The sequence below is a fragment of the Stegostoma tigrinum genome, chromosome 13, assembly GCF_030684315.1.
Source record: "Stegostoma tigrinum isolate sSteTig4 chromosome 13, sSteTig4.hap1, whole genome shotgun sequence".
NCBI classification, from domain to species: domain Eukaryota; kingdom Metazoa; phylum Chordata; class Chondrichthyes; order Orectolobiformes; family Stegostomatidae; genus Stegostoma; species Stegostoma tigrinum.
In genome coordinates, this window is record NC_081366.1 from 62643432 (window position 1) to 62669732 (window position 26301).

At 43.1% G+C, this 26301-nt stretch overlaps 2 protein-coding genes across 6 annotated transcripts in view; one reads left to right on the forward strand and one right to left on the reverse strand.

The window, feature by feature from the left end:
* The window catches only part of ssbp1 (single-stranded DNA binding protein 1), a 33044-nt gene extending 21677 nt beyond the window's left edge, over window positions 1-11367 (forward strand). For both annotated transcript variants that reach the window (XM_048542994.1, XM_048542993.2), the window contains 3 exons: window positions 4505-4592; window positions 9597-9685; window positions 11155-11367. In XM_048542994.1, coding sequence (XP_048398951.1) covers window positions 4505-4592; window positions 9597-9685; window positions 11155-11198 — 221 coding nt within the window. In that variant the 3' untranslated portion in view covers window positions 11199-11367. The remainder of the gene's footprint in view (window positions 1-4504; window positions 4593-9596; window positions 9686-11154) is intronic.
* Window positions 11368-15926: 4559 nt separating this feature from the next.
* Window positions 15927-26301, reverse strand: part of LOC125458381 (soluble guanylate cyclase 88E-like) — a 135010-nt gene continuing 124635 nt past the window's right edge. For all 4 annotated transcript variants that reach the window (XM_048543629.2, XM_048543628.2, XM_048543627.2 and 1 more), the window contains one exon: window positions 15927-19679. In XM_048543629.2, the coding sequence (XP_048399586.1) occupies window positions 19521-19679 (159 nt within the window). In that variant the 3' untranslated portion in view covers window positions 15927-19520. The remainder of the gene's footprint in view (window positions 19680-26301) is intronic.

A 26301-nucleotide genomic window follows, 5' to 3' on the forward strand; every position in this document is an offset into this window, starting at 1 on the left:
GAGCAGTCACCTCATTGGGGGTTTTCTACAGACCCCCAAATAGTAGTAGGGAGATCGAAGAACTCATAGGCTGGCAGATTGTTGAAAAGTGCAAACGTAGCAGGGTGGTTGTTATGGGTGACTTCAACTTTCCCAATATTGATTGGAACCTCCTTAGTGCAGATGGTTTGGATGGAGACATTTTTGTCAGGTGTGTTCAGGAGGGTTTCCTTACTCAGTATGTGGACAGGCCGCTGAGGGGAGAGGCCATTTTGGATTTGATGCTCAGCAATGAGCCAGGACAGGCTTCAGATCTCGTGGTGGGAGAACACTTTGGCGACAGTGACCACAACAGCCTCACATTTACCATAGCCATGGAAAGCAAAAGGAGCAGTTACCAGGGGAAGATACTTAACTGGGGAAAAGGAAACTATGACGCTATCAGGCAGGAGTTGGGAAGTACAGATTGGGAGCAATTGTTCCACAGAAAGGGCACAACAGACGTGTGGAGACTGTTTAAGGAGCAGTTGTTGCGAGTGATGCATAAATTTGTTCCTCTGTGACAGGTAAGAAGGGGTAAGATTAAGGAGCCTTGGATGACGGGAACAGAGGTGCTTCTTGTCAAAAAGAAAAAGGCAGCTTACTTAAGGTGGAGGAAGCAAGGGTCTAGCACAGCTTTAGAGGATTACAGGCTTGCTTGGAAGGAGCTCAAAAATGGACTGAGGAGGGCCAGGAGGGGCATGAGAAAGGCTCGGCAGGAAGGATTAAGGAGAATCCGAAGGCATTTTACTCATACGTAAGGAATAAGAGAATGATAAGGGAGAAGGTAGGGCCGATCATGGATAGCGTAGGGAACTTCTGCGTGGAGTCTGAGCAGATATGAGAAGCCCAAAATGAGCTTTTTGCTTCGGTTTTCACTAAGGAAGGGGACCTTGTTGTGAATAAGAACTTTGAGGAGCAGGAAAACAAGCTTGAACAGATCGAGATTGAGGAAGTTGATGTGCTAGAAATTTTGGCTAACATTAAGATTGATAAGTCCCCAGGGCCAGACCAGATTTATCCAAGGTTGCTCCGGGAAGCGAGAAAGGAGGTTGCTAAGCTGCTGGCGACGATCTTTGCTTCCTCACTCTCCATGGGAGTCGTACCGGAAGATTGGAGGGAGGCAAATGTTGTTCCTCTTTCCAAGAAAGGAAATAGGGAAATCCCTGGAAATTACAGACCTGTCAGTCTTACGTCTGTGGTCAGCATGGTTTTGGAAAGAATTCTGAGGGATACGATTTATGACTATTTGGAAAAGCATAGTGTGATTAAAGGCAGTCAGCATGGCTTTGTGAGGGGCAGGTCATGCCTCGCAAATCTGATTGAATTCTTTGAGGAGGTCACAAGGCAGGTTGACAAGGGTCGAGCAGTGGATGTGGTACACATGGACTTCAGCAAGGCATTTGATAAGGTTCCCCCCTGCAGGCTCATTCATAAAGTCAGGAGGTATGGGATACAGGGTGATTTGGCTGTCTGGATTCAGAATTGGTTGGCTGACAGGAGGCAGAGAGTGGTTGTAGATGGTAAGTATTCTGCCTGGAGGTCAGTGCTGAGTGGTGTCCCGCAGGGCTCTGTTCTTGGGCCTCTGCTCTTTGTAGTTCTTATAAATGACTTGGATGAGGAGGTTGAGGGGTGGGTTAGTATGTTTGCTGATGACACAAAGGTTGGAGGTGCCGTTGATAGTATCGAGGGCAATTGCAGTCTTCAGCGAGACATTGACAGTATGCAGAGCTGGGCTGAGAAATGGCAGATGGAGTTCAACCTGGATAAATGCGAAGTGATGCATTTTGGAAGGTCGAACTTAAATGCCGAATATAGGATTAAAGGCAGGATTCTTGCCAGTGTGGAGGAACAGCGGGATCTTGTTGTTCAAGTGCATAGCTCCCTCAGAGTTGCCACCCAAGTGGATAAGGTTGTTAAGAAAGCATATAGTGTTTTGGCTTTCATTAACAGGGGGATCGAGTTAAAGAGCCACGAGGTTATGCTGCAGCTCTACAAAACGCTTGTGAGACCACACTTGGAATATTGTGTCCAGTTCTGGTCGCCCTATTATAGGAAAGATGTGGAGGCTTTGGAGAGGGTGCAAAGGAGGTTACCAGGATGCTGCCTGGACTGGAGGGCTTGTTTAGGAGGAGAGGTTGACTGAGCTCGGACTTTTCTCTCTGGAGAGAAGGAGGAAGAGAGGTGACCTGATCAAGGTGTACAAGATAATGAGAGGCATGGATAGAGTCGATAGCCAGAGACCTTTCCCCAGGGCAGAATTGACAGCCACGAGGGGTCATAGTTTTAAGGTGTTAGGAGGAAGGTATGGAGGAGATGTCAGAGGGAGGTTCTTCACCCAGAGAGTTGTGAGCACATGGAATACTTTGCCAGTGGTAGTCATGGAAGCAGGGTCATTAGTGACATTTAAGCATCTGCTGGACTTGCACATGGACAGCAGTGAATTGAGGGGAATGTAGGTTAGGTTATTTTAATTTTGGATTAGGATTATTCCACGGCACAACATTGTGGGCCGAAGGGCCTGTACTGTGCTATACTTTTCTATGTTCTATCTCTACCCATGCCTGTTGCAGTATTCCATGTACCTCCTATCACCTCCTTTCATTTGAACTAACCATTCTACACGAAACCCACTTGCAGAAATTTTGGAACAAAAGCAAAGTTGCTGGAAAAGCTCAGCAGGTCTGGAAGCCTTACAAACCTTATCGAGTTTTTTGAGGATGTGACTAGAAAAGTTGATGAGGGTCGAGCTGTGGATGTGGTGTATATGGACTTCAGTAAGGCATTTGATAAGGTTCCCCATGGTAGGCTCATTCAGAAGGTCAGGAGGAATGGGATACAGGGGAACTTAGCTGCTTGGATACAGAATTGGCTGGCCAACAGAAGACAGCGAGTGGTTGTAGAAGGAAAATATTCTGCCTGGAAGTCAGTGGTGAGTGGAGTTCCACAGGGCTCTGTCCTTGGGCCTCTACTGTTTGTAATTTTTATTAATGACTTGGACGAGGGAATTGAAGGATGGGTCAGCAAGTTTGCAGACGACACAAAGGTCAGAGGTGTCGTTGACAGTGTAGAGGGCTGTTGTAGGCTGCAGCGGGACATTGACAGGATGCAGAGATGGGCTGAGAGGTGGCAGATGGAGTTCAACCTGGATAAATGCGAGGTGATGCATTTTGGAAGGTCGAATTTGAAAGCTGAGTACAGGATTAAGGATAGGATTCTTGGCAGCGTGGAGGAACAGAGGGATCTTGGTGTGCAGATACATAGATCCCTTAAAATGGCCACCCAAGTGGACAGGGTTGTTAAGAAAGCATATGGTGTTTTGGCTTTCATTAACAGGGGGATTGAGTTTAAGAGTCGTGAGATCTTGTTGCAGCTCTATAAAACTTTGGTTAGACTGCACTTGGAATACTGCGTCCAGTTCTGGTCGCCCTATTATAGGAAAGATGTGGATGCTTTGGAGAGGGTTCAGAGGAGGTTTACCAGGATGCTGCCTGGACTGGAGGGCTTATCTTATGAAGAGAGGTTGACTGAGCTCGGTCTCTTTTCATTGGAGAAAAGGAGGAGGAGAGGGGACCTAATTGAGGTATACAAGATAATGAGAGGCATAGATAGAGTTGATAGCCAGAGACTATTTCCCAGGGCAGAAATGGCTAGCACGAGGGGTCATAGTTTTAAGCTGGTTGGTGGAAAGTATAGAGGGGATGTCAGAGGTAGGTTCTTTACGCAGAGAGTTGTGAGAGCATGGAATGCGTTGCCAGCAGCAGTTGTGGAAGCAAGGTCATTGGGGTCATTTAGGAGACTGCTGGACATGTATATGGTCACAGAAATTTGAGGGTGCATACATGAGGATCAATGGTCGGCACAACATTGTGGGCTGAAGGGCCTGTTCTGTGCTGTACTGTTCTATGTTCTATGTTCTATGTTCTAAAACAGAGTTAATGTTTTGGGTCCAGTGACCCTTGGAAAAACTCAGCAGGTCTGGCAGCATCTGTGAAGGAGAAAACAGAGTTAACGTTTTGGGTCTGCTGACCCTTCTTCAGTGCTGAGCTTTTCTAGCAACATTTTTTTTGTTCTTTTCTTTTGGTTTTTATTTATGCAGAAATTTTGGTTATGAGGATAAATTGAAGAAAATGGGCTGTTCTCCTCGGAGCAAAGAAGGCATGAGCAGAGATTTGATAGACGACTTCAAAACCATGAGCGAGTTGATCAGAATAGATGGGGAGAAGATGTTCTTGCTCATAAAAGGATCAGGAACAAGAGGGCATGGATTAAAAATGATGACTGAAGGAAGCAAGGGTGATGTGAGAAAATATTTAAAGGGACCAATCGGAGAGGTCTTTCACTGAGTTGGCACCTACATGATAGCAGAACTGAACTCAATTCTAAGACTCATTATGACCAGCTGGAGAATCAGCTGAGTATAACGATGTGTAACAGACTGTACACAGAAGAACTGTTTGCTAAAATTCTTAATGAATTACTGCAGGTGACATCAGTCAGAAGACAACCTGGCACCGAGTTTCCATATTCCGACCAGGCTTGAGGGACTTAGCTTATCAGTACGTGAAGAAAGGGTAGGTGCAATTACATTACACTTGCTCGTTGTTCTCACTTCCCTGGTGAGCCAAGGTTGATTATCAGATATTGGAAGATGGAGAAAGTTTCCCCATCTGCTCACCAAAAGGAATCACAGAATAATTGCAGTTTTGAAATAGGCCACTCAGTTTATGTGTTTGTACTGGCTGTTGTATGAGCTAACTCCCCCAGTCTCAAATCTTCCCTCCGGTCTTGAAGATTTTTTCTTTTCATTTCGTTGCCCCACCACTTTTGAACGTATCTCTTGTGCACTGCACTTTCATTTCAGATCTGAAACACTCAGTAGAAAACCTCTTTTTCTTGCGTTGCTGTCATTTCTCATGGGGCGTATGCCAGTGTTGGGAGATGTGTCTTGTAGACCAGTGAAGCAGCAGCCTACAATAGCTATGCTCACAGAATCATACCTTACACACAATGCAGACAACGCCATTACCATTCCTGGGTATGTCCAGTCTTACCAGAAGGATAAAGCCAGTAAGGTGGTGGCACAGAAGCCGCTTTTGGAGTTCTCGACATTGGCCCCATACCCCATGAAGTCTAATGGCATCAGGCTAAATATGGGAAGGAAACCTCTTGAAATTACCATGTGGTGCCCCCCTGATGAGTCAGTACTCCTTCATGTTGAACAACACTTGGGGGGCACACTAATAGAGGCAATGGCTCAAAATGTACTCCGATGGAAATCTTCAAAGTCCACCACCAAGCGTGGCTTGGTAGCAAAACTACTGACCAAGCTGCTCGAATTTGAAAGGAAGTAGCTGCTAGACTGCATCTCTGGCGGTTTGTTGAGGGAGCCAGCAGAAAAGAAAAGCATACCTTGATTCAATGAAGAGTGCAGGTGAGCATGTCAGGATCAAAATCAAGATTACCTAAACAGTAAGGTGTCAAAACTGGCAAAGCTATAATACTGGACAAGCAAACAGTGAAACCAGCAAAGTTTAGGGATTCCCTAGTGAAGATCAGTCATCTCAGCTCCAGGACATCTCTACAGGAATTCCTCAGGATGTTGTCTTAGACCCAACCATTGTCTTCTTCTTCAGTGACCTTCCCTCCATCATAAGGTCTAAAGTGGGGATGTTCGCCAATGATTAGACCATTCATGACTGCTCAGAAATAGAAGAAGTCCATATCCAAATGCAGAAAGACCTGGACAATATTCAGGTTTGAGCCGATATGTGGCAGGTAATAGTCACATCACACAAAAGCCGGGCAATTACTATCCCCAACAAGGGGCAGTCCAAACACTGACTCTTGAAATTCAATGCCATTCTGATCATTGAATCCCCTATTATTAATATCCTGAGGTTACCATTGACGAGAAACTTAACTAAACCAAAAAGCAACTAGATGTTGCTTCTTCTCAGAGGGTTGTGCAACTTTGAAATTCTCTGTCTCAGAAGGCATTGTATGTGAGCTCATTGAATATTTTTAAGCCAGATGTAGGTAGATTTGAATTAGGCAGAGAATCATAGGTTAAATGGAGAATGTGGAATTTTAAACACATGTAGGTCAGCCATAATCTTATTGAATGGTGGAGCAAGGTCAAGGGATTTAATGGTCGAATTCTGTTCTTATTATAGGGTCCGATAGACTAGCTTTTTTAACACTGACTGCAAGAGTAGGTCAGAGGACTTCTGCAGTGATTAACTCGACTCTCTGCCCGCTCCCGGCCTCGGTCTCCCTGATTGCTCCCCATCTTGCTCACTCTGTGCCTGCTTCATTCCCGGCCTTGCTGATTCTCTGTCCACTACTAGCCTTGCAATCTCTCTGCCTACTCAGCTCCCAGCCTCATTGTTTTACTTTACATTGGGCATGGGGCAGACACACTCTGAGTCTTGTTACATCTTCAAAAAGTTCTCATCAATTTGTCAATCACATTCTCCCTTTCACAGGACCAAGTTGATTCTGTCTTACTGTGTTCTCATTTTTGAAATGCTTTTGTAATACCTCTTCATTATCGGATTCTTCCAATGCAGTTCTCCAGTGACAGATGTTAAAGTAACTGGCTGATAGTTTCCTTTGTTCTCTCCTTCCTTCTGTGAAGATGTTACATATAGTTTTCCAATTCACTGGAAGCTTCCCAGAATCTAGGGAATTTTAAGAACTACACTATTGCATTTAACATCTCTGCAGCCATTTCCTTAAGATCTTAGAAAATTGGCCATTAGATCAAGAGAATTTGTCAGCCATTGCTTTTCCCATTATTTGTTCTGAAGTGATTGTGATGGTTTAGCTTCCTTCCTCCTTTTTGTCTCTTGATTTTCTACTCGTTTTGGGATGCTTTTTATGACTTCCGCTGTGAAGACAGACACAAAATACTTATTCAAATCCTTTGAAATTTCGTTGATTCCTCTTATTAATTCCCCAGCCATGACTTTTAAAAGATCCATGCTTACTTTAGCCACTTTATTTCCTTTTTATGGACTTGAATAAGTTTTTGCTTTGTATTTTTAAAAAATTTTCTTGCTAGTTTAGTGTCATTCTGCAATTTCTCCTTTTGTTTAGTCCTTATTTGCTGGTTTCCATAATTTTCCTAATTTTTTAGCCAATCTTTGATCTATGCAAAATTGTATGCGATTTCTTTAATGCTTAGTTTCTTACTTCAGTCACAGGTGATTCATCTGTCTTGTATAATCTTGGTACATACATTTTGAGTTTTCAAGCCAATACAATTTCTCATTATAGTACTGATATCAACATTTATTAACAGAGTTACCTCACCTGTTTTTCCCTTTTTCCTGTTCTTCAGAAATGCCAAATACCTTAAATATGGAGGTCCCAGCCACAGTCTCTTTGCCATGACAAAGATATGGTTGTGTCAAAAGAAACAGGTTTTTAGCCAGAAAGGAAATCAAGGGTTATGGGGAAAGGCAGGAATGTGGAGTTGAGGATTACCAGATGAGTCAAGGTTGAATGGTAAAACAGACTCGGTGGGCTAAATAGTTTACTTCTGCTCCTTTGCCTTGTGGTCTTTGTGTCATTGGGTAGTGTACTAAAAATTAGTCTCCTGTATTCCTCCAGTTGTGATGAGTTAAAGATTGTAAAAAAAAATGCGGAGTTTCCCAATTTACCTGTCTTTTACACCAAGGTTGACAGAAAGAATGGACTAGGTTTCTGAACTTAAGAGGAATTGCCATGTATTACAAATAAATAGATCCCAATTACAGATAAACAATGATGAACTGTCACCATGAGACTAACACATTTATAATTCTCCCTCTGTACATGCAGAGACAGAGACAAAGGATGGAAAGAAAGACTGGGAAGACAGTTCAGTGGTCTCTCTCCACAGAATTTGTGGAAATGATCCATTTGCAGATCAGAATGCTGCCTCTGTATCTTCCTTATCCTTTCCAGATGCGTTCGTTTGTTAGAATAGAATAGAATCCCTACAGTGTGGAAACAGGCCCTTTGGCCCAACAAGTCCACATCGACCCAAGGAGCACCCACCCAAACCCATCCCCCTATAACCCACCTAATCTATACATCCCTGAACACTATGGGCAATTTAGCATGGCCAATCCACCTGGCCTGCAAATCTTTGCACTGTGGGAGCAAGCCGGAGCACCCGGAGGAAACCCACGCAGATACTGGGAGAATGTGCAAACTCCACACAGCCAGTTCCCCAAGAGTGGAATTGAAGTTGGGTCCCTGGTGCTGTGAGGCAGCAGTGCTAACTACTGTGCCACCGTGCCGCCCGAAGGAGGTTGTTTGCAGGAGGCACGGAATGACCAGTTCACACTTTTAAATGTCTCTGTGTTATTAGTTAAAAGTTACAGGTCACAGCACCTGAAGCGGATAAATAAGTGTGCTGTCTTCAAGTTTGAGATGCTTTTTACTGAAGAGGAAGAATAACTCCCTCCCATCTGGAGTCTGATAGTTTCTAAATCCCAGTCCCAGGCTGTTCAGCTACTTGTGAGCCAAACACATGGTACTTGGCATGAAAACAGCCTTTGTGATCAACAACAGGTCACTAGTCTGTAGATCAATCAGCCATCCGTGCCATTTCTACACACCCTCCTGGGTCCAGCTTGTATAGACCTTGGCTTTGAATTGCATGCACAAACAAACAACTGCACTTACAATAAATATCAAATAATTTTGCTTAAAAATGCAGCTAACCTTCCGCCACCCTTGGGCTGAAAAACAATGCTGCTCACATTTCAATCAACAATTTAACAAAGATAAAATGGAAGTGGTCTTTACAGTTGTTATTATCAGTTATATCTATTTGGACTCTTAATTCATCTATCTTGTTACCCAGTCTGTGAATATTCAGTTAAGGAGCCTTTAATTCTGTCTACTTGTAATGTTTTCTCAATTGATCATACTTGTACATTCTTCTGTCTGTGCACTGCGTCCTTTCCTGTTGCACTCTAGTTACTATTACCCATACAGTTTGCACTATTAGATTGCCGCTACTGTTTAACTTTCTTGTTCGCTGAGCGATTAGCCCCCACCATCACTCACCCACTTCACAATCCTGCACAGCCCTCTCTGCCACACTGATTCTACCATTTGCCAGGTCCTAGCATAGTTCAAGTATGTCCCATCCCAATGGTACATCTGTCTTCCTCTTTATTAGTGCTGAATTGAAATCCATTTCTCTGACACCAATCTGTGAGCCATACATTCAGTTCTGTGAACTTTATTTCTCTTCTGCCAACTTATCATGGCTCGGGTAGTAATCCAGAAGTTATGTACCTTCAAGGCTTGGGAAGAAGTCCTTGACCCTTTACTTGGACAGACCGCATGGCCTTAGAAATTGATGTTCAGATAAAGCACTCCATGATAATTTTCCTTTCCTCTCCGAATTGAGCTCTGGTAATTTCTAAACCCAGCTGGGGGATTTACTGATTGGGGCATTTGCCGAAGAATGCCGTCTTCAACCGCAGGGTTTGAGTCAATAGAAAGGGATCAGTTAACAAGTAGTTCCATGCTGTTGCTTTTGGAATTATTTATCACTATCTTTTACTGAACAGAGCCAGAATTTATGTAGAGGGGAAACTAGACTATGGTGAATATGTGGACAAGAGCAATGTTCGAAGACAAGCAACTACAGTGGTGGCAGGTACGTCCCTCCCAATGACCTGGCTTTAAGCAGACACAAAGTGAAAAAGAACAGAAGGGTAAAGAAATTCGTGAGAAAAGGATTAATGGATAACAATACAAGAAACCTTAAATTTGTTGATAAATAAATGGCAAATGGGTTTTCAAAGGTTTAAGTCACGTTACTTCCTGAGAAAGCAGGAAATGTCATGAACGATGATGCTAAATCATGAGTTCTTAAAGCAATGAAGGAACTTGTTTTTTGTTCTTTGAAGGCATGGTCCAGTAATTCTTTGCTGTTCTCTGTCTTTTCTCCACAGTTCTGCAGATTTTTATCCACTCTTTTTGAAAGTTTACATTTTTCTGTTTTTGTGAATATTTGATGTAATGGATTTAATTTTTCCTGCAACAATCTGATTCAAAGAATACTTGCAATGCAGAGGGACGCCTTTCAATCCATTTTGCCTACGCTGGCTCTCTAAAAGATCATCTCAGTTCTTGCCCCTCTGGGGGCCTATACCCTATATCTCTCCAGATAAGAGTCTTGAAGCCTGGTTTAGGAATCAGTGCCTTCAGATCATTGCCACTCAAGTGAATCTGTCTCCATTACATTCTCAGATGGTGTATTTCAGGTCCCAACCACTAAAGTGAACCTGCCTGCATCACACAGTCTCATGCAGTGCACTCTAGGTCCTAACCACTCACTGGAGAAACAGTTTCTCCTCTTGCCCATTTTATTTCTCTTGACAGTTGCTTTAACTCTGTGCTCTGTTGTTCAAGAGTTGCTGGCCAGTCTGAACTGTGCCACTGTTCAGTGCTAGGCTTTACTGGGACCATGGGCAGAAATCCATAAGGAAATCAGCATGGATCTCCCAAAGACATATAACATGCAGCTTTTTGGTCAAGGATGCCTTTGGAATTCTCAGGGTAGGAGATTCGCACTAGGCATTGGAAGTTAGATTGACATTGGATACATTTCTCAGGGTGTTCCCCTTATGCCTACCTTTCATCTTCAGAATTGGGTACGGCCTTTCCTCCTTGCCTTTTCACCACCAAGCAAATGTTGATGAAAAGATTTTGCTGCTGTCATCCACCTGCCATTGCCAATTGGCTTGAGTACCAGTTGTGAGCAGTGTTTGGCCATCTAAGGCCCACAGTGGACATAAAGTCAGGCACCTTATCCATCCCAGTATCCTAGAGACCAGGTTGGAGGTAGCCAGAAAAGCAGTAGAGCGGGCAGTTGACGTGTATTATATTTCTTCCCAACTGAAACACTCTTGGATGGTGTGGGGAGGGGGGGCGGTTGGGGTGCGGGATAGTCTACAGTGTCTGCATAAGTCCCCAACAAACTTAAATTGTCTCAAAGATATATAATTGTCCTGTTCAGATTTGCATTTAATACTGATCTAATATGTGAAATAACCTAAAGCTTAGCATAGGTTATAAAATCAAAGTAATATTCTTGAACCTATTTGTTATTTTCCTTTACAGACAATATAATATTTCTAAGCGACTCTGTCAAGGATAAAGTCTAGCCAGCGCCTTCCCCTGGTGGTCGTTTTGATTGTTTTTCTGTATCTATGTTTATGTCTGTGAATTGGACTCTAGCCTTGGGCTGATAGTGATGTTACTTCTGAATGGATCATGTAATTTTTGATAATTGTTCAATGTGCTAAGATTACAATAAAGTAATGGCTGATCATAGTAACTTGTCTTTTGCCTTCACTCACGTACTGAGGTAATATCCATGGCTCATGACTATGGTTTACAGCTGTTATTGTCAAAGAAGGGAAGGAGTTGTCAACGTCAGTGAGAATTCTGTCTGTGTCAGTTGAGGCTGTATTGGTAACACGGGGAAGAGTCATTGTTTCAAACTAGTGCTTCAGTGCAGTGCTCAGTGTATTGTCAGGACTACCACCTTTCATTGAGACGTTAAGCTAAGACTCCATCTTCCCTCTCATCTGGATGGTAACAGTCCTGTTGAAGCTGGTTCTCCACAGTTTCATGGCCAGGTTGATAATACAGTTGAGAACCAGGCTCAATATAGAATGTCCAGAAGTAAATACGAGAAATAAAGAGAAAGCATGAGAAGTGACTAGTAACAAATATAAAAGATAATTCCAAAAGCTGCCTTTCAGCATTGTTCCAAGGTTGGGTAGAATATTCATGAACTGGAAGGCAGGAAGTTAGAATGATTGGTAAAAATGATAGTGGAGAAAGGGAATGCCTGATCTCTTTAAGAGACTGTGCTTTACCTATCCATGGAAATTTACCTGTACTGTGCACAGATGGTGCTGAATTGAAACATTTTGTATTGAACAGCCAAGCAGCACTTTTAACAAGATAAGTCTTTTTAAATTTAGCCAATCAACTTAAACCCAAGGCCTTGGATACTAAAAGCCAATCGAATTAAAAACTGATGTAAGAATTTCATGTGTCATAGGGGGTATATGTAGACAGGGCATATGGAAAATTGTGGAAGTCGATTGGTATTTGAGAGGAGAACAAGTGCGCCATAGAACATAGAAAAGTACGGCACAGTACAGGCCCTTCGGCCCATGATGTTGTGCCGTGGAATATTCCAAATCCAAACATAAAATAACCTAACCTACATTCCCCTCAATTCACTGCTGTCCATGTGCATGTCCAGCAGTCGCTTAAATGTCTCTAATGACTCTGCTTCCATGACTACCACTGGTAAACTATTTCATCTGAGAAGTAAGCCCCAAGCTCTCGTAAGAAATTGCTAAGCTCTCTAAGAAAGCACCATTTTAACGATAAAAGGTATCATGGCATTTTTTAGCTTAGAATCCTCACAGAAGAAATTACTCAGAAAACATCCCTGTCAGCAGAATCAGTGGAAGTAAGGCTTTTGTGGAATAACGGAAAAGGCAGAGGATTCCAGAAGACAGTTTGTGCAAACACAGAGAGATTAGGTTTTAATTTATTGTTGTCTTATAAGTGGGACTTGTCTTTATTTGAACTGCATTCCAGTAGAATTTAGACCAGTTAGGAAGTAGTAGTCTAATAGGGAATTGTTCGGTTTGTTAGTAAGTCTACTAATTTGTTCATTGTTAGGGTTAGATAACTAAATTGTTCCTTGTTATTTATAAAGTGAATCAGGGATTTTTTTTCTTTTAACCACACTTTTAACAGATTACAAGGGGAAGGGTGCGCTTCTCTGGGTGTTTTGGGGGTAATTATTAAAAGGGAGCTTCTAATCCCATCATAGCAGACTGGGGCTTTTGTTTTAGAACATAAAACAGTCCAGCACAAAACCTTCAGCCCATGATGTTGTGCTGATATATTATCCTATTCTAAGATCAAACTGCCCTGCAAGCCCCTCATTTTACTATCATCCATGGGCCTATCCAGTAGTCACTTGAATGTGTCTAAACTATTTGACTCCACTACCACTGCCGGCAGCGCATTCCACGCACCCACTACTCTCTGTGTAAAGATCCTACCTCTGACATCTCCCCCATACCTTCCTCCAATCACCATAAATTATGTCCCCTCATAATAGTCATTTCCACCCTGAGAAAAAATCTCTGCCTATCCACTCTATCTATGCGTCTCATCATCTTGTACACCTCTATCAAGTCACCTCTCATCCTTCTTCGCTCCAATGAGAAAAGCCGCAGCTCGCTCAACCTTTCCTCATAAGACAATAGAATTTAGACCAGCTAGGAAGTAGTTTGTAATCTAAGAGGGAATTGTTCTGCTTGTTAGTAATTCTGTTAATTTACTCATTGTTAAGGTTAAATAGATAAATTGTTTCTTGTTATTTATAAGGTGGATTAGGTACTTTCTTTCTTTTAACCACTTTTTTAACATCACGGGAGGCAAAGATGAGCTTCTCTAGGTGTTTCGGTGGTAGTTATTAGAAAGGAACCTATAATCCCATCATAGCAGAATGAGGCTTGTGTTTTGGTTTACTTATCAGAGGGGTTCGGCTATTCACCCTCCATAACAGCATATAAATATCAATAGTAAAAGGGTAGAAAAAGGGTAGACTAATTTGAGACCTACAAAAGAACTTCCACATAGAGACAGCGCTTTTCAAAGAGACACTCAGATCCAGCTCCAGGCATCTGATAAAGATCCCATTGGAAACTGCACCCCATCCTTGCTACCAATCACCTATCCACACTCTCCCCTTCAATCATCATCTAGAATCCCCTTCCTATCACTGCCTACAAATGCCTGGTATCCTCCTTGATCTGTGGCTTTGAATGGCAGTAGTAATAGCAGTGACTATCACCTTCCATAGCTCTTGAGTACAGAGAGCTGCCAGCCTCTGACTGGGCTCCCAACTCTTGGGAGCATCGACATGATTGATCCAACAGAGACTGGCAGAGAGATGTCATTGAGGAGCATTCTGGAAGAGGTTGATTCAGTCACAACATCTGAACAGTGGATCACAGAAGAACCCGATGTCAAAGAACGGTAATGTTCTAGTCAGGAGGAAGGAAAAGGATCACAAGGTAAGGGAGCTTTGGATAATGAGGGAGGTTGTCTTTTTTTCAGGAAAAAAGAAGTTTATGTAAGGTTTAAGAAGCTAAAATCAGACAGGGCCCATGAGGAATATAAAGCAAGAAAGAACTTGAGTAAGGAGGGGCCATGAAATGACCTTGGCAAGAATGGTTAAAGAGAATCCCAAGGCATCAAAAAAAATGAGGATAACTAGGGGAGAAGGTAGGACCAGTCAAGGATATAGGAATGAACTTGTGCTCGGTGGCTGACAACGTGGGCAAGATCCTAAATGATTACTTGACATCGGTATTTACCCAGGAGAAAGATGTGGAGGGTAGTCAGATTAGTATGGAGCATACTAATATGATAGGGCATTTTAATATCGATTAATGAAGTGGTGTTGGGTCTCTTGAAGAGCCTTAAGGTGGATAAAACCTCAGGCCATATGGCATCTACCCTAGATTATCGAGAGAGGTACGGGAGGAGATTGTTGGGGCTTCAACCAAGATCATGGTTAGCCACAGGAGTGGTCCCAGAAGAGTATCTAAACTTCTTTCCTCTGTTCAAGAAGGATAATCCAGGAAACCAGAGACTGGTGAGTCTCACGTCGGTGGTTGGGAAGCAATTGGATAGAATTCTTAGGCGTGGAATTTACATGCCTTTGGAAAGGCATGGCCTAATTAAGGACAGTTAGCATGATTTTGTGCAGAGCAGGTCATGTCTTATTAACTTGATTTTTTGAATTTTTTTGAGGTAGTGATGAAAGTGATTGATGAGAGTGGAGCGGTGGATGTTGTCCACAAGGATTTTAGTAAGGCTTTCGACAAAGTCCCTTCCTGGTAGGCTCATTCAGAAGATTAAGATGTATAGGATCCATGGTGACTTGACTGCATGTATTCAGAATTGGCTTGCCCATTGAAGGCAAATGGTAATGGTGGAAGGGTGTTTTTCTGGCTGAAGGTCTTTGTCTAGTGGTGTTCCACAGGGATCTGTATTGGGATCTCCGTATTAGGATGATAACATAGATGAGTAGGTTAGTAAGTTCGCAAATGACACAAAAATCTGCGGAGTTGTGGATAGTGTAAATGATTATCAAAGGATGCTGCGGGATATAGACCAATTGCAGATGTGTGTGGGAAAATAGCAGGTGGAGATTCAGCAGGTAAGTTAGGGTTAGATGCTGCACTTTGGGAAATCAAATGTTAAAGGAAAGTATACAGTTAATGCCAGGACCCTGAATAGCATTGATGTTCAGAGGGATCTTGGGGTTCAAGACCATAGCTCTGTGAAAGTAGCCACCACAGTTGGATAGGATGTAAAGAAGGCGTATGGCATGCTTGCAATTATTGATGGGTCACTGAGTACGAGAGTCATAATGTCATGTTGCAGCTTTACAAGACTTTGATTAGGCCATATTTAGAGTATTGCATTCCGTTCTGGTCGCCACATTATGGGAAGGGTGTGAAGGCTTTGGAGAGGGTGCAGAAGAGATTTACCGGGATGCTGACTCGATTAGAGGGTATGACCTATGGGGGAAGGTAGAAAAACTTTGAGTTATTTAACCTTAAGGACTGACAAAGCAAGAATTAAACATTCAACAACTGTTTCTCTGCACTGAGAGGATTTACAGCTGTCAAAAAAATACTGTCAACCGATTTGAAAGAGCAACCCAAGCAAATATTGTGTGCCAGTGATAGCAGGAGATGAAAATAAAAACAAATTAGTTTACAGCACTGTGTAAGGTTCCAAAGAGAGCACTTTAATTTCAACTTTGTAAGCCAGTAATTATTAATTGAAATTTATGCAATATAAATATCCATAGTTTAAACCATATGATAATTAGATAAGTTACATTGCCCAGCAAAATCTACAATTATAGAGGTTGTTAAATTAGAGTCCTGTTGAGTTGGGACAGACTTGGAACATGCACTGCTTGAGTAGGATTTCAACAACTTTGGTGAAAGATTGGAGTGAGTTACAGAGTGGATTCCAGAGTAGCTGAGGACAGAGTTCCCTTCACAGTGAGGCTGGAGAATTGAGAGTTCAGTATTGGGGACACACAAATTGTAAGAGCAGTTGACAGAGCCAGTCACTGAACTGAAGTGATCAGTAGTACATACTGGGCCACATCAGAACTAGGCAATATCCTTGTACATAACAGCCACACATTAGGAATAGTATCTACCCTGTCTCAGGAAGACTGTAAATGACAGGGGCATTTCTGACTTCGGAAGCATTTTTGAGTAAACTACTTCAATTCCATCAGCACTGCATGTATTTGGAGGTTTGTGAGCATGCATTAAGAAAGTGTATTAATCAGATGTTTCTACATCTGGTCCTTATTGGAAAAGGATGAAGGTCTGTGGACAACTAGTACACCGTTCTAATTTGAAAGATTGAGCTACAGTCTGTTCCAATATACCAGAAATTGTTCAAAATATCAATGTATATTCTTCAAAAATTAATATGTACAAATGAGACTGGGGGAGGTCGAAATGAAAAAGTAGGAGAAAATATGATGTAATTCAGGGATCGACGAAGAAGCAAAGTATTGCAAATGCTGGAAATCTGAAACGAAATTTGGAAAATTGTGTCCACAGTTGGCTTAAGGGCTGGAAGGTAATGGTTGAGGGGTGTTTTTCCTGCTGGAAGTCTGTGCCCAGTAGGATCCAACGAGTAGCAGTATTGGGGCCTTATCTGTTTGCAGTTTACACAAATGATGTAGATTTGAATGCAGCAGGGTTGATCAGTAAATTTGCAGATGATACAAAAATTGGTGGGGTGGTAAATAGTGAGGAGGATAGTTTTTAACTAAAAGACAATATAGAAGGGCTGATCAGTGGCAAATGGAATTCAGTCCACATAAATGTGAGGTGATGATCTTGGACAGGATAAACAAAGCAAGGGAATCCATGATGAATGGTAGGACAATGGGAAGCGTTGAGGATCAGGGAGACCTTGGTGTGCATGTATGTTGGTCCCTTAAGTTATCAAGATAGGTGGATGAGATAGTTAAGAAGGCATATGGGATACTTGCCTTTGAGTTTAAGAGCAGGGTGTTTAGGCTGGAACAGCATAAAATATTGGTTCTGCCACAGCTAGAGTACAGTGTACAGCTCTGGAATCCACATTATAGGAAGGATGTGATAGCGCTAGAAAGGATGTGGACGCAATTTACCAGGATGTTGCCTGGGCTGAAGAGTTTCAGTCATGAAGACAAATTGGACAGACTAGAGTTGTTTTCCTTACTGCAGAGGAGATTGACAGAGGTCATGATTGAGATATATAAAATTATGAAGAGAATAGGTAGGGTAAATTGGAAGAAATATTTTCCCTTGATAGAGGGATCAATGACCAGGAGGTATACAATTAAAGTAATGGCCAGAAGGTTTAGAGGAGATGTGAGGAAAAAACTACTTCACCCAAGGGATAGTGGGCATCTGGAACTCTCTGCCTGTAAAGATGATACAGGCAGAAACTCTCAAACCATTTAAGAAGTATTTAGATGTGCACTTTCAATGCCAAGGCACGTTAGGCCAAGTGCTGGAAAATGGGATTAGAATTGCTTTTGACAGGCACAAATGCAATGGGATGAATGGCCATTACCTGTGATGTACATCTCTATGATTAGTGAGAGTAGGGCCAATATATTCCCATAAAGGTGAAGGGTAGAACCAAGATGTCCAGAGAGCCATAAGGGAAATACAGGATTAGATGAGGGGAAGAAAAAGAAAATATATGGTAGATACTCAAGGCTGAAAACAACAGAACTCTACAGGAGTATAGCAAATCCAAGGGGTTACTTACAAAAATAATTAGGAGACCAAAGAGGTGACACAACAAAAAAAAATACCAAGTAAGATTAAGGAAAATCCAAAGGTGTTTTCAAAGTATATCAGAGGCAGGAAAATAACTGGACATAGAGTAAGGTCATTGTAGGACCAGTGGAGGAGGTATTAATGGATTTAGCAGATTTGAAAGTGGATCAATCCCCAGACACAGATGAGATGTAGCTCAGGTTGCAGTGGAAGATAATGGCTTTATAAGAGAGAGATCATGTCTAACAGGTTTGACAGAATTTTTCAAGGAGGTGACTAGATGTGTGGGTGAAGGTAGTGCACTAGATGTCATCTGCATGGACTTCAGTAAGACCTTTGACAAAAGTGTAACATGGCAGATTGGTCAAAAAGGTCAGAGCACATGGGAACCAGGGCAGTTTGTCAGATTGGAACCAAAATTAGCTGAGTGACAACAGCAGAGAGTAATGGTCAAAGGGTGTTTTTGTGACTGGAAGTCTCTGTCCAGTGATGAACCACAGGTTTGGTGTTGGGTCCTTTGCTGTTTGCTGTGTACATTAATGATTTGGCTTTGAATACAGGAGCTACAATCAGTAAGTTTGCAGGTGCCACAAAAATTGGTGGTATGGCCCAACAAGTCCACACCAAACCTCAGAGCATCCCATTCAGACCTGTCCCCCTTTAACCCACCTAATCTACACATCCCTAACACTGAGGGCAATTTTCCATGGCCAATCCACCTACCTTGCACATTTTTGGACTGTGGGAGAGAACCAGAACACCCAGAGGAAACCCAAACAGACACAGGGACAGGGACAATGTGTAAGCTCCACACAGACAGTCACCGAGGGTGGAATTGAACCCGGGTCCCTGGCATTGTGAGGCAGCAGTGCTAACCACTGAGCCACCATGTCACCCCTTGTCAGGCTGTTAGCATGCGAATGCCGTGAGTTGGCAGTTTCCATGACCCTTTTTTTGAAAAACTACTGGGTTTGTACAAATTCTTGCCTTCCTTAAGGTCCTGTATATTTATATATACAGCTTCTAACACTCTCAAATGCGTTATCCTGCGAGACCAGCCAATGACTTTGGTCATTGGTTTCTGAAGTCAATCTGGGCATAGTGCAAATAGTTCAGTAAATAATTTCCAATGGCAGAATCCCATCTAATAGTGAAACATTAATTCTGTTTTTCTCTCCATAGATGTTGCCTGATCTTCTGAATGTTCAGAGCAGTCTCTGTTTTCAAATCAGGAAGTTAGTAGGTATCAGGCAATAGCTCCTCATTTTCAAATTTAGCAAGGAAGAAATCAAAGAAGGAGATGAAGACTGCACCTCATTCTGATTGTTGACCGCTATTCTATTAATATAATAAATAACACAATTTTTCAATAGTGATTCTAGGTGTGAAATGGAAAACCATGGAAATTTGGGCGCATCAGGGATCTTCAGCATGTCAATCAAAGAGTAGTTGTTTAATTCATCCTCAAATTTACCACATACTAAACAGCATTTTATCTAAGATATGTTGTTCAATCAGTGACGGTGAAAGAAAGAAGGTTCCATCTTGAAATATTGTGAGGGTTTAGAGAAGTTGGCATACTGGTGTCCTGGGTATTGTACCATTCTGTGAGGTGGGTAAGGGAGCCACACATGGGTCCAGTTTTGCAACAGAGTGGGTGTCTTCCTGTTGATGGGTCAGAGCCTCTGGATCATTTTCCACAAAAGACTCTTTGTAATGGTTCTGCAAAATACCAAACACCTTTATTACACAACTAACATCAAGGCTTCACATTGTGCCTAACAGGCAGATGTGGTCAACCTTAACCCAGATCCTCAACACCGAAGCACAACTATAAATACTGAACCAAATTAATCAATAACAGAGCCAACACCAGTTAACCAGATAAACTTGGTTCTCTATGGTTCCTGGGTTGGATGGCTTTGTGAGGGCCCTTTCAATTTCCATTCATTTTTTCATTGAATCTCAATTATTCACTTTCTCCTTCAGTCAACTTTTGCTCAGTGATCTAATTCCTCTGGTTCTGATAATGCATGTTTTCTCAACTGAACCACAGATCAAGCAGCACTAACATTACTAGGAACACTGCTTATCATTCATTCTCCCCAATGCCTGTCCCTGCTTACTGCCTGTCCGTGACTCTGCCCACCCTACATCCCTGTCCACCCACGCTGCCAGGAGGCTGTCCAAAGAAAAGGACCAACCTATGTCCACAGACTCAGAACAGGAGGGATAGAGCAATTGTAACGAGGTCAGCCAGCTTACTATCATAGAATGCATTCCCTGACTGGGGCTTTTAACCTGGTCCAATCAGGGAGCCCTGGCTGACATATAAAAAAGATGAATTTCAGAGATGAGGCAATATTTGGCTATTGATGTGTGGAACCAATGCTGTTAATTGAGGCCGAGAGAGTGGGCAATCTATTCGTGCTGCTGCCTCAGAGTACTGGAGCCTCGAACCTTTCCTTTTACTGCCTGAAGGGACTGGAGTCTAGAGTCTGAAGTTCCGACTCTCCTAACATTTTAATCAAAGACTCAAAGTTCCCTGCAGAGGATCCTCCTGCTGTCGACCCTGGGGAAGTGGGATCAAGGCAAATATGTGTCCAACCAGTGAGCCCGGACCACCCTGACACTCGATGTGGGGGAGGGATGGGAACTGGGGGCCATGAGCTAGAGGAGGACGGGACATCAATCACAAGCACCATGGAATGATATGAGATGGTGTGAGATGTGCTCATGGATGGTAGCCCCCTCATCCCATGGTGGAGCTCTAGGATGTTTTATGAGCAATGCTTGGTCACCATGACAATGTCCGCTTGGTGTTGAACCAGTGGGATTCCTATCACTTCTGCTCCTGTCTGCCCTATAGTGCTTAACGGCCCTGGGAGTGGTCAGAAATGTAAAGCAGTGATGGCAAGGCTTCCTCTGTAGCGTCATCAGGAGGAGTGGTGGATAAATGTCCCTCCAGTATCCCTCCTCCACTCAACAAATCATTAACTGGTGACTCGAGACAACAGTGTCACCACAAAGACATCCACAGCCAGCCTCAACAGCAGCAAAGAGGTTTAGAGCAGTTTTCATATCCTTTAGCTCTTTGCAAAGAGCATCCCACAAGAAATCCACCCCATTTCAGAAGATGAAACCATGTAGCTCCTGAAGTGGAAGGCAAATATCTACATGAGTCACTTAGTCTCCAATTCTGACAGAATGGCTATGTTGGTAGCCCCATTTTATTCAGCCAGAGATCTTGAGGTGACGGAGTATTCTGGCCATATGCTCCAGCTCACAATTCGATTCAGAAGCACAGTACTTCACTTCGTGTTTCAGATGACGCCCAAGCAGACAAGCTTCTTTGAGGAATTGTCTGCTCTCTTCAGCTCCAATGATGTGGGAAATGTCATTTTTCTTGGGAGATTTCAATTACAACCTCAAGACAGGGGGACTATGGTAATGCTTGGACAAGCTCAGCACGCTGAATGCATCGTCTTCACCTTTGAGAGGCCTGAGGTCAGAACATCTGGAATTGACCACTTTTACATTTCCAGGTTGTATAGCTCCTGTGTTCTGACCAACTTCCTGCAGCAGGTGCAGTTTTCGGATCACCACCTGATCTGGGTGAAGCTCACGCTGTTCTGTGCCAGAATCAACACGGCACACTGGCACTTTTAAGAACTTGCTGCTGGAGAAAAGGTGGTTCAGAGACTCATTCCATCACTTCAGGGCTAGCTGGAGAAGCAAATGCAGGGTCTTCCCCTCCTTGAGGCTTTGGTGGGATGTGGGCAATACTCTCATCTGGTGGAAATAAGGATCAGGCAGTTGGAGAAGGAGGTGTTCAACTTAGAGTCCTATCTGAGTCAGTCCAATGAGGGAGGCATGTGGTGAAGAAGACCATGCATCTCACTGGGCCCAGGGGTACCTACATGATATCACAGGCCTGGTTCTTCTGTGATCCAGACCATATCTCCCTCTTCTTCTACTCACTGGAAAAAAAGGCATGGGGTCCACTAGCGGCTTCCTGTGCTGTGCACTGATGACAGATCCCTCATCTTGATCTTGAGGGCATCAGGGCCCAGATCTGGTGCTTCTTTTGGCTCTGTTCTCTCCAGATTTGACCAGTGAGGAAGCTCCCAAGATCCTGTGGGAGGACCTGTCATGAGTCAGTGCGGAGGGTTCTGCAAGGCTTGATGCCCCTCTGATCCTGGAGGAGCTGACACACACCCATGACCAGCTGCCCAGGAGCAAGTCCACAGGAATACTTGAGCTGACAATTGAGTTCCTCAGAGTGTTCTAGGGAATCCTGGGGAAAAGCTATGAGTAGATCCCAGAGAATGTGTAACAACTTTCTTGGTGCAAGTCCATCATCACTCTGTTGCCCAGGAAGGGAGATCTCCATTTGATTTACCAAGAATGATATGTCTACAGAGTCAGTTTGGGTTGAGGCCAGGAACAAGAAAAGAGCAATCACTTTGTTGGGGTTTTTTTACAGACCCCCAATAGTTGCAGAGACGTGGAAGAGCAGATTGGGAGGCAGATACTGGAAAGGTGCAGAAGTCACAGGGTTGTAGTCATGGGTGACTTCAACTTTCCAAATATTGATTAGAAACTTTTTCGTTGTAATAGTTCAGATGAAATGGATCTTGTCCAGTGCATTCAGGAAGGATTCCTGACACAGTATGTAGATAGACCAACACAAGGAGAGGCCAGTTTGGATTTGGTGCTTGGCAATGACCTTGGCCAAGTGTTGTTAGGAGAGCATTTTGATGGTAGCGATCATAACTCTGTTACTTTTACAATAGTCATGGAAAAGGACAGGTACATACAGCAGGGTAAGGTTTATAATTGGGGGAAGGGTAATTATAATTCTGTTAGGCATGGGAACAGATGCTGTCAGGAAAGAGCACTATAGAAATGTGGAGGTTGTTTAAGGAATGATACTCTGCATGCTTGATATGTTTGTCGCTTGCAGGCAGGGAAGATGCAGTTGAGTGAGGGAGCCTTCTTTCTCAAGAGAGGTCGGACAACTGGTTAAGAGGAAGAAGCATGCTTACATAAGGTTTAGGAAACAAGGAATGGAAAAGGCTCTAGAGGGATACAAGTTATCCAGGAAGGAGCTGAAGAAAGGACTTGGGAGACTGATAAGGGGGCATGAGAAAACCTTGGCAGATAGGATCAAGGAAAACTCCAAGGCTTTTTACACTTAACGTGAGGAGTAAGAGAATGACCAGAGAAAGAGTAGGGCCGATCAAGGATTGTAAAGGGAATTTATGCACAGAGCCTAAAGAGATATGAGAGGTCTTTAATAAATACTTTTCTTCGGCATTCACAAGTGAGAGGGATCTAGATATAGGGGAGGACAGTGTGAAACAGGCTGGTAGGTTAGAGGAGGTGGATGCTAGTAATGAAGATGTACTAGGAATTTTGAGGAACTTGAAGATAGATAAGTCCCCAGGGCCTGCTGGGATTTATCCAAGGATTCTATGGGAAGCAAGGGCATTTGGCGATGATCTTTTCATCCTAAGTGTCTAAGAGATAGGATTTATGATCACTTGGATAGGCACAGTTTGATTTTTGCTAGTCAGTGTGGATTTGGGAGGGGTAAATCATGCCTCACAAACATATTGAATTCTTTGAACAGGTGACCAAACACGTGGATGAAGGTAGAGCAGTGGATGTGGTATACATGGATTTAAGTAAGGCATTTGATAAGGTTCCCCATGGCAGAAAGTAAGGAGACATGAGATGGGGGAAATATGGCAGATTGGATTCAGAATTGGCTGATTCTTAGAAGACAAAAGGGTGGTAGTGGATGGAAAATATTCAACATGGTGCTCAGTTATGAGTGGTGTACCACAAGGATCTGTTCTGGGTTCTCTTCTATTTGTGAATGTTGTAAATGATTTGGACACAGGAGTGGAAGGGTAGATTAGTGAGTTCACTGACAATACAAAGATGTGTCAAGTTGTGGATAGTGCAAAGGGCTGTTCTAGGTTATAAAGGGACATTGATAGGATGCAGAGCTGGGCTGAGAAGTGGCAGATCGAATTTAACCCTGAAAAGTGTGAGTTGAATCATTTTGGGAAGACAAATTTGAAAGCAGAATACAGGGTTAACGGAAAGATTCTTGGCAGTATGGAGGAGCAGAGGGATCTTGGGGTTCATGTCCACAGTTCCCTGAAAGCTGCTGCCCAGTTGGATGGAGTTGTTAACAAGGCATATGGTGTGTCAGCTTTCATTAATAGAGGGATTGAGTTCAAGAGCCATGAAGTTGTGCTCCAACTATACAAAAGCCTGGTTCGGCCACATCTGGAGTATTGAACATCGAACATAGAACATTACAGCACAGTACAGGCCCTTCGGCCCTCGATGTTGTGCCGCCCTGTCATACCCATTTCAAGCCCATCTAACCTACACTATTCCATGTACGTCCATATGCTTGTCCAATCACGACTTAAATGTACCTAAAGTTGGCGAATCTACTACCGTTGCAGGCAAAGCATTCCATTCCCTTACTACTCTCTGAGTAAAGAAACTACCTCTGACATCTGTCCTATATCTTTCACCCCTCAATTTAAAGCTATGCCCCCTCGTGCTCGCCGTCACCATCCTAGGAAAAAGGCTCTCCCTATCCACCCTATCTAACCCTCTGATTATTTTATATGTTTTACATATTGTGTCTAGTTCTGGTTGCCTCATTACAGGAAAGATGTGAAAGCATTGGAAAAGGTGCAGACGAGATGTTGCCTGGAATGGAGGGAAGGTCTTATGAGGAAAGGTTAAGAGAGCTCAAGGATGAGAGGTGATGTGATAGAGGTGTACAAAATGATCAGAGATATAGATAGAGTAGACAGTCAGAGACTTTTTCCTAGGGTGGAAGGAGCTATTACGAGGGGGCATAGTTTTAAAGTGAGTGGAGGTAGATACAGGGCAGATGTCAGCTTTAGGTTCTTTACTCAGAGAGTGGTTGGGATGTGGAATGCATTGCTGGAGAGGGTAGTGAAGACGACCTCATTAGGGGCAGTTAAGCAGCTATTAGATAGGCACATGGATGATAGTTTAAGGTAGGAGTGGAGGTTAGATTGTCCTTAGGATTAGGGTAAAAGTTCGGCACAACATCATGGGCTGAAGGGCATGTACTGTGCTGTACTTTTCTATGTTTTATGTTCTATGTACCCTTGAATGGAGTGATTTGTTCAGTCGTATCAAAGGACAGTCAAGAGTGATAGGAGCATGGAATGCATTGCCGGAGACGGTAGTGGAACCCGCCTCATTAGCGGCATTTAAGTGGCTCTCAGAAACGCCAATGGATGATAGTATAAAGACGGGTAGCAGGTTAGATAGACCTTACGTTGAGGGTAAAAGGCTTGGCACAAGATCGTGGGCTCAAGGGCCAGTACTGTGCTGTACTGTTCTATGTTCTTTGTTCGATGTTTTATGTTCGATGTCCTATGTTCTATGTTGCTGGGCGTGCAACATTTAAGTTACAAAGAAAGGCTGGATAGACTGGGGCTTTTTTCACTACAGCATAGGATGTTGAGAGGCAACCTTATAGACGTTTATTAGATAATAAGTGATTTCGGTCAATTTAATGGTCTTTTCCCTACGATGGAGCATTTTAAGACTAGGGGTTACATTTTTAAGGTGAGAGGAGAAAGGTTTTAAAAAGACACGACGGATCATTTTTTTACACAGAAGGTGGTTCATATGCGGAATGAACTTCCAGAGGAAGTGGTGGATGCAGGTACAATTGCATCATTTAAAAGATAGTTGGATACGTACACAAATAGAAAAGGTTTGGAAGGAGATGGTCTAGGAGCAGGCAGGTGGTACTAGTTAGTTTGGGGTTATGATCGGCATGGACTGTTTGGATAGAAGGGTCAGTTTCCATGCTTTATGACTCTATGACTTGCAGATGATGTGCAAGTACTGGAGGTCTTCTCTGCAAGGATCAACAAGAATAAATCGTCAGAACTTCTGGTTGGTCCATGGCAGATGGTCCCCTGCTGAAGTCGTTCCAGTCGTTCTCTTGGAGTACCACTCAGCACCTCTACATGGGAGTCTATCTTTGCCCTGCCGAGGAATGCTGGACAGCAAATTGACATGAGTTGGAAACCATTCACCTAGGACTCTGGATGGGACTGCTCAGAGTTGTCTTACGGGGTGCCACTACTGGTCATAAACTATCTGGTCACCACTATGTTGTGGTACTGGCAGGTCACTTTGGCTCCTTCCCCTGGCTTTGTTATGACCATCCAGCAAAGTGCTTGAGATTTTCTAGGGCAAAAAGCAACACTGAATTGCTGCTGCTGTTCTGAGTCACCTACTTGAGGAGGAAGATCAGTGTGCC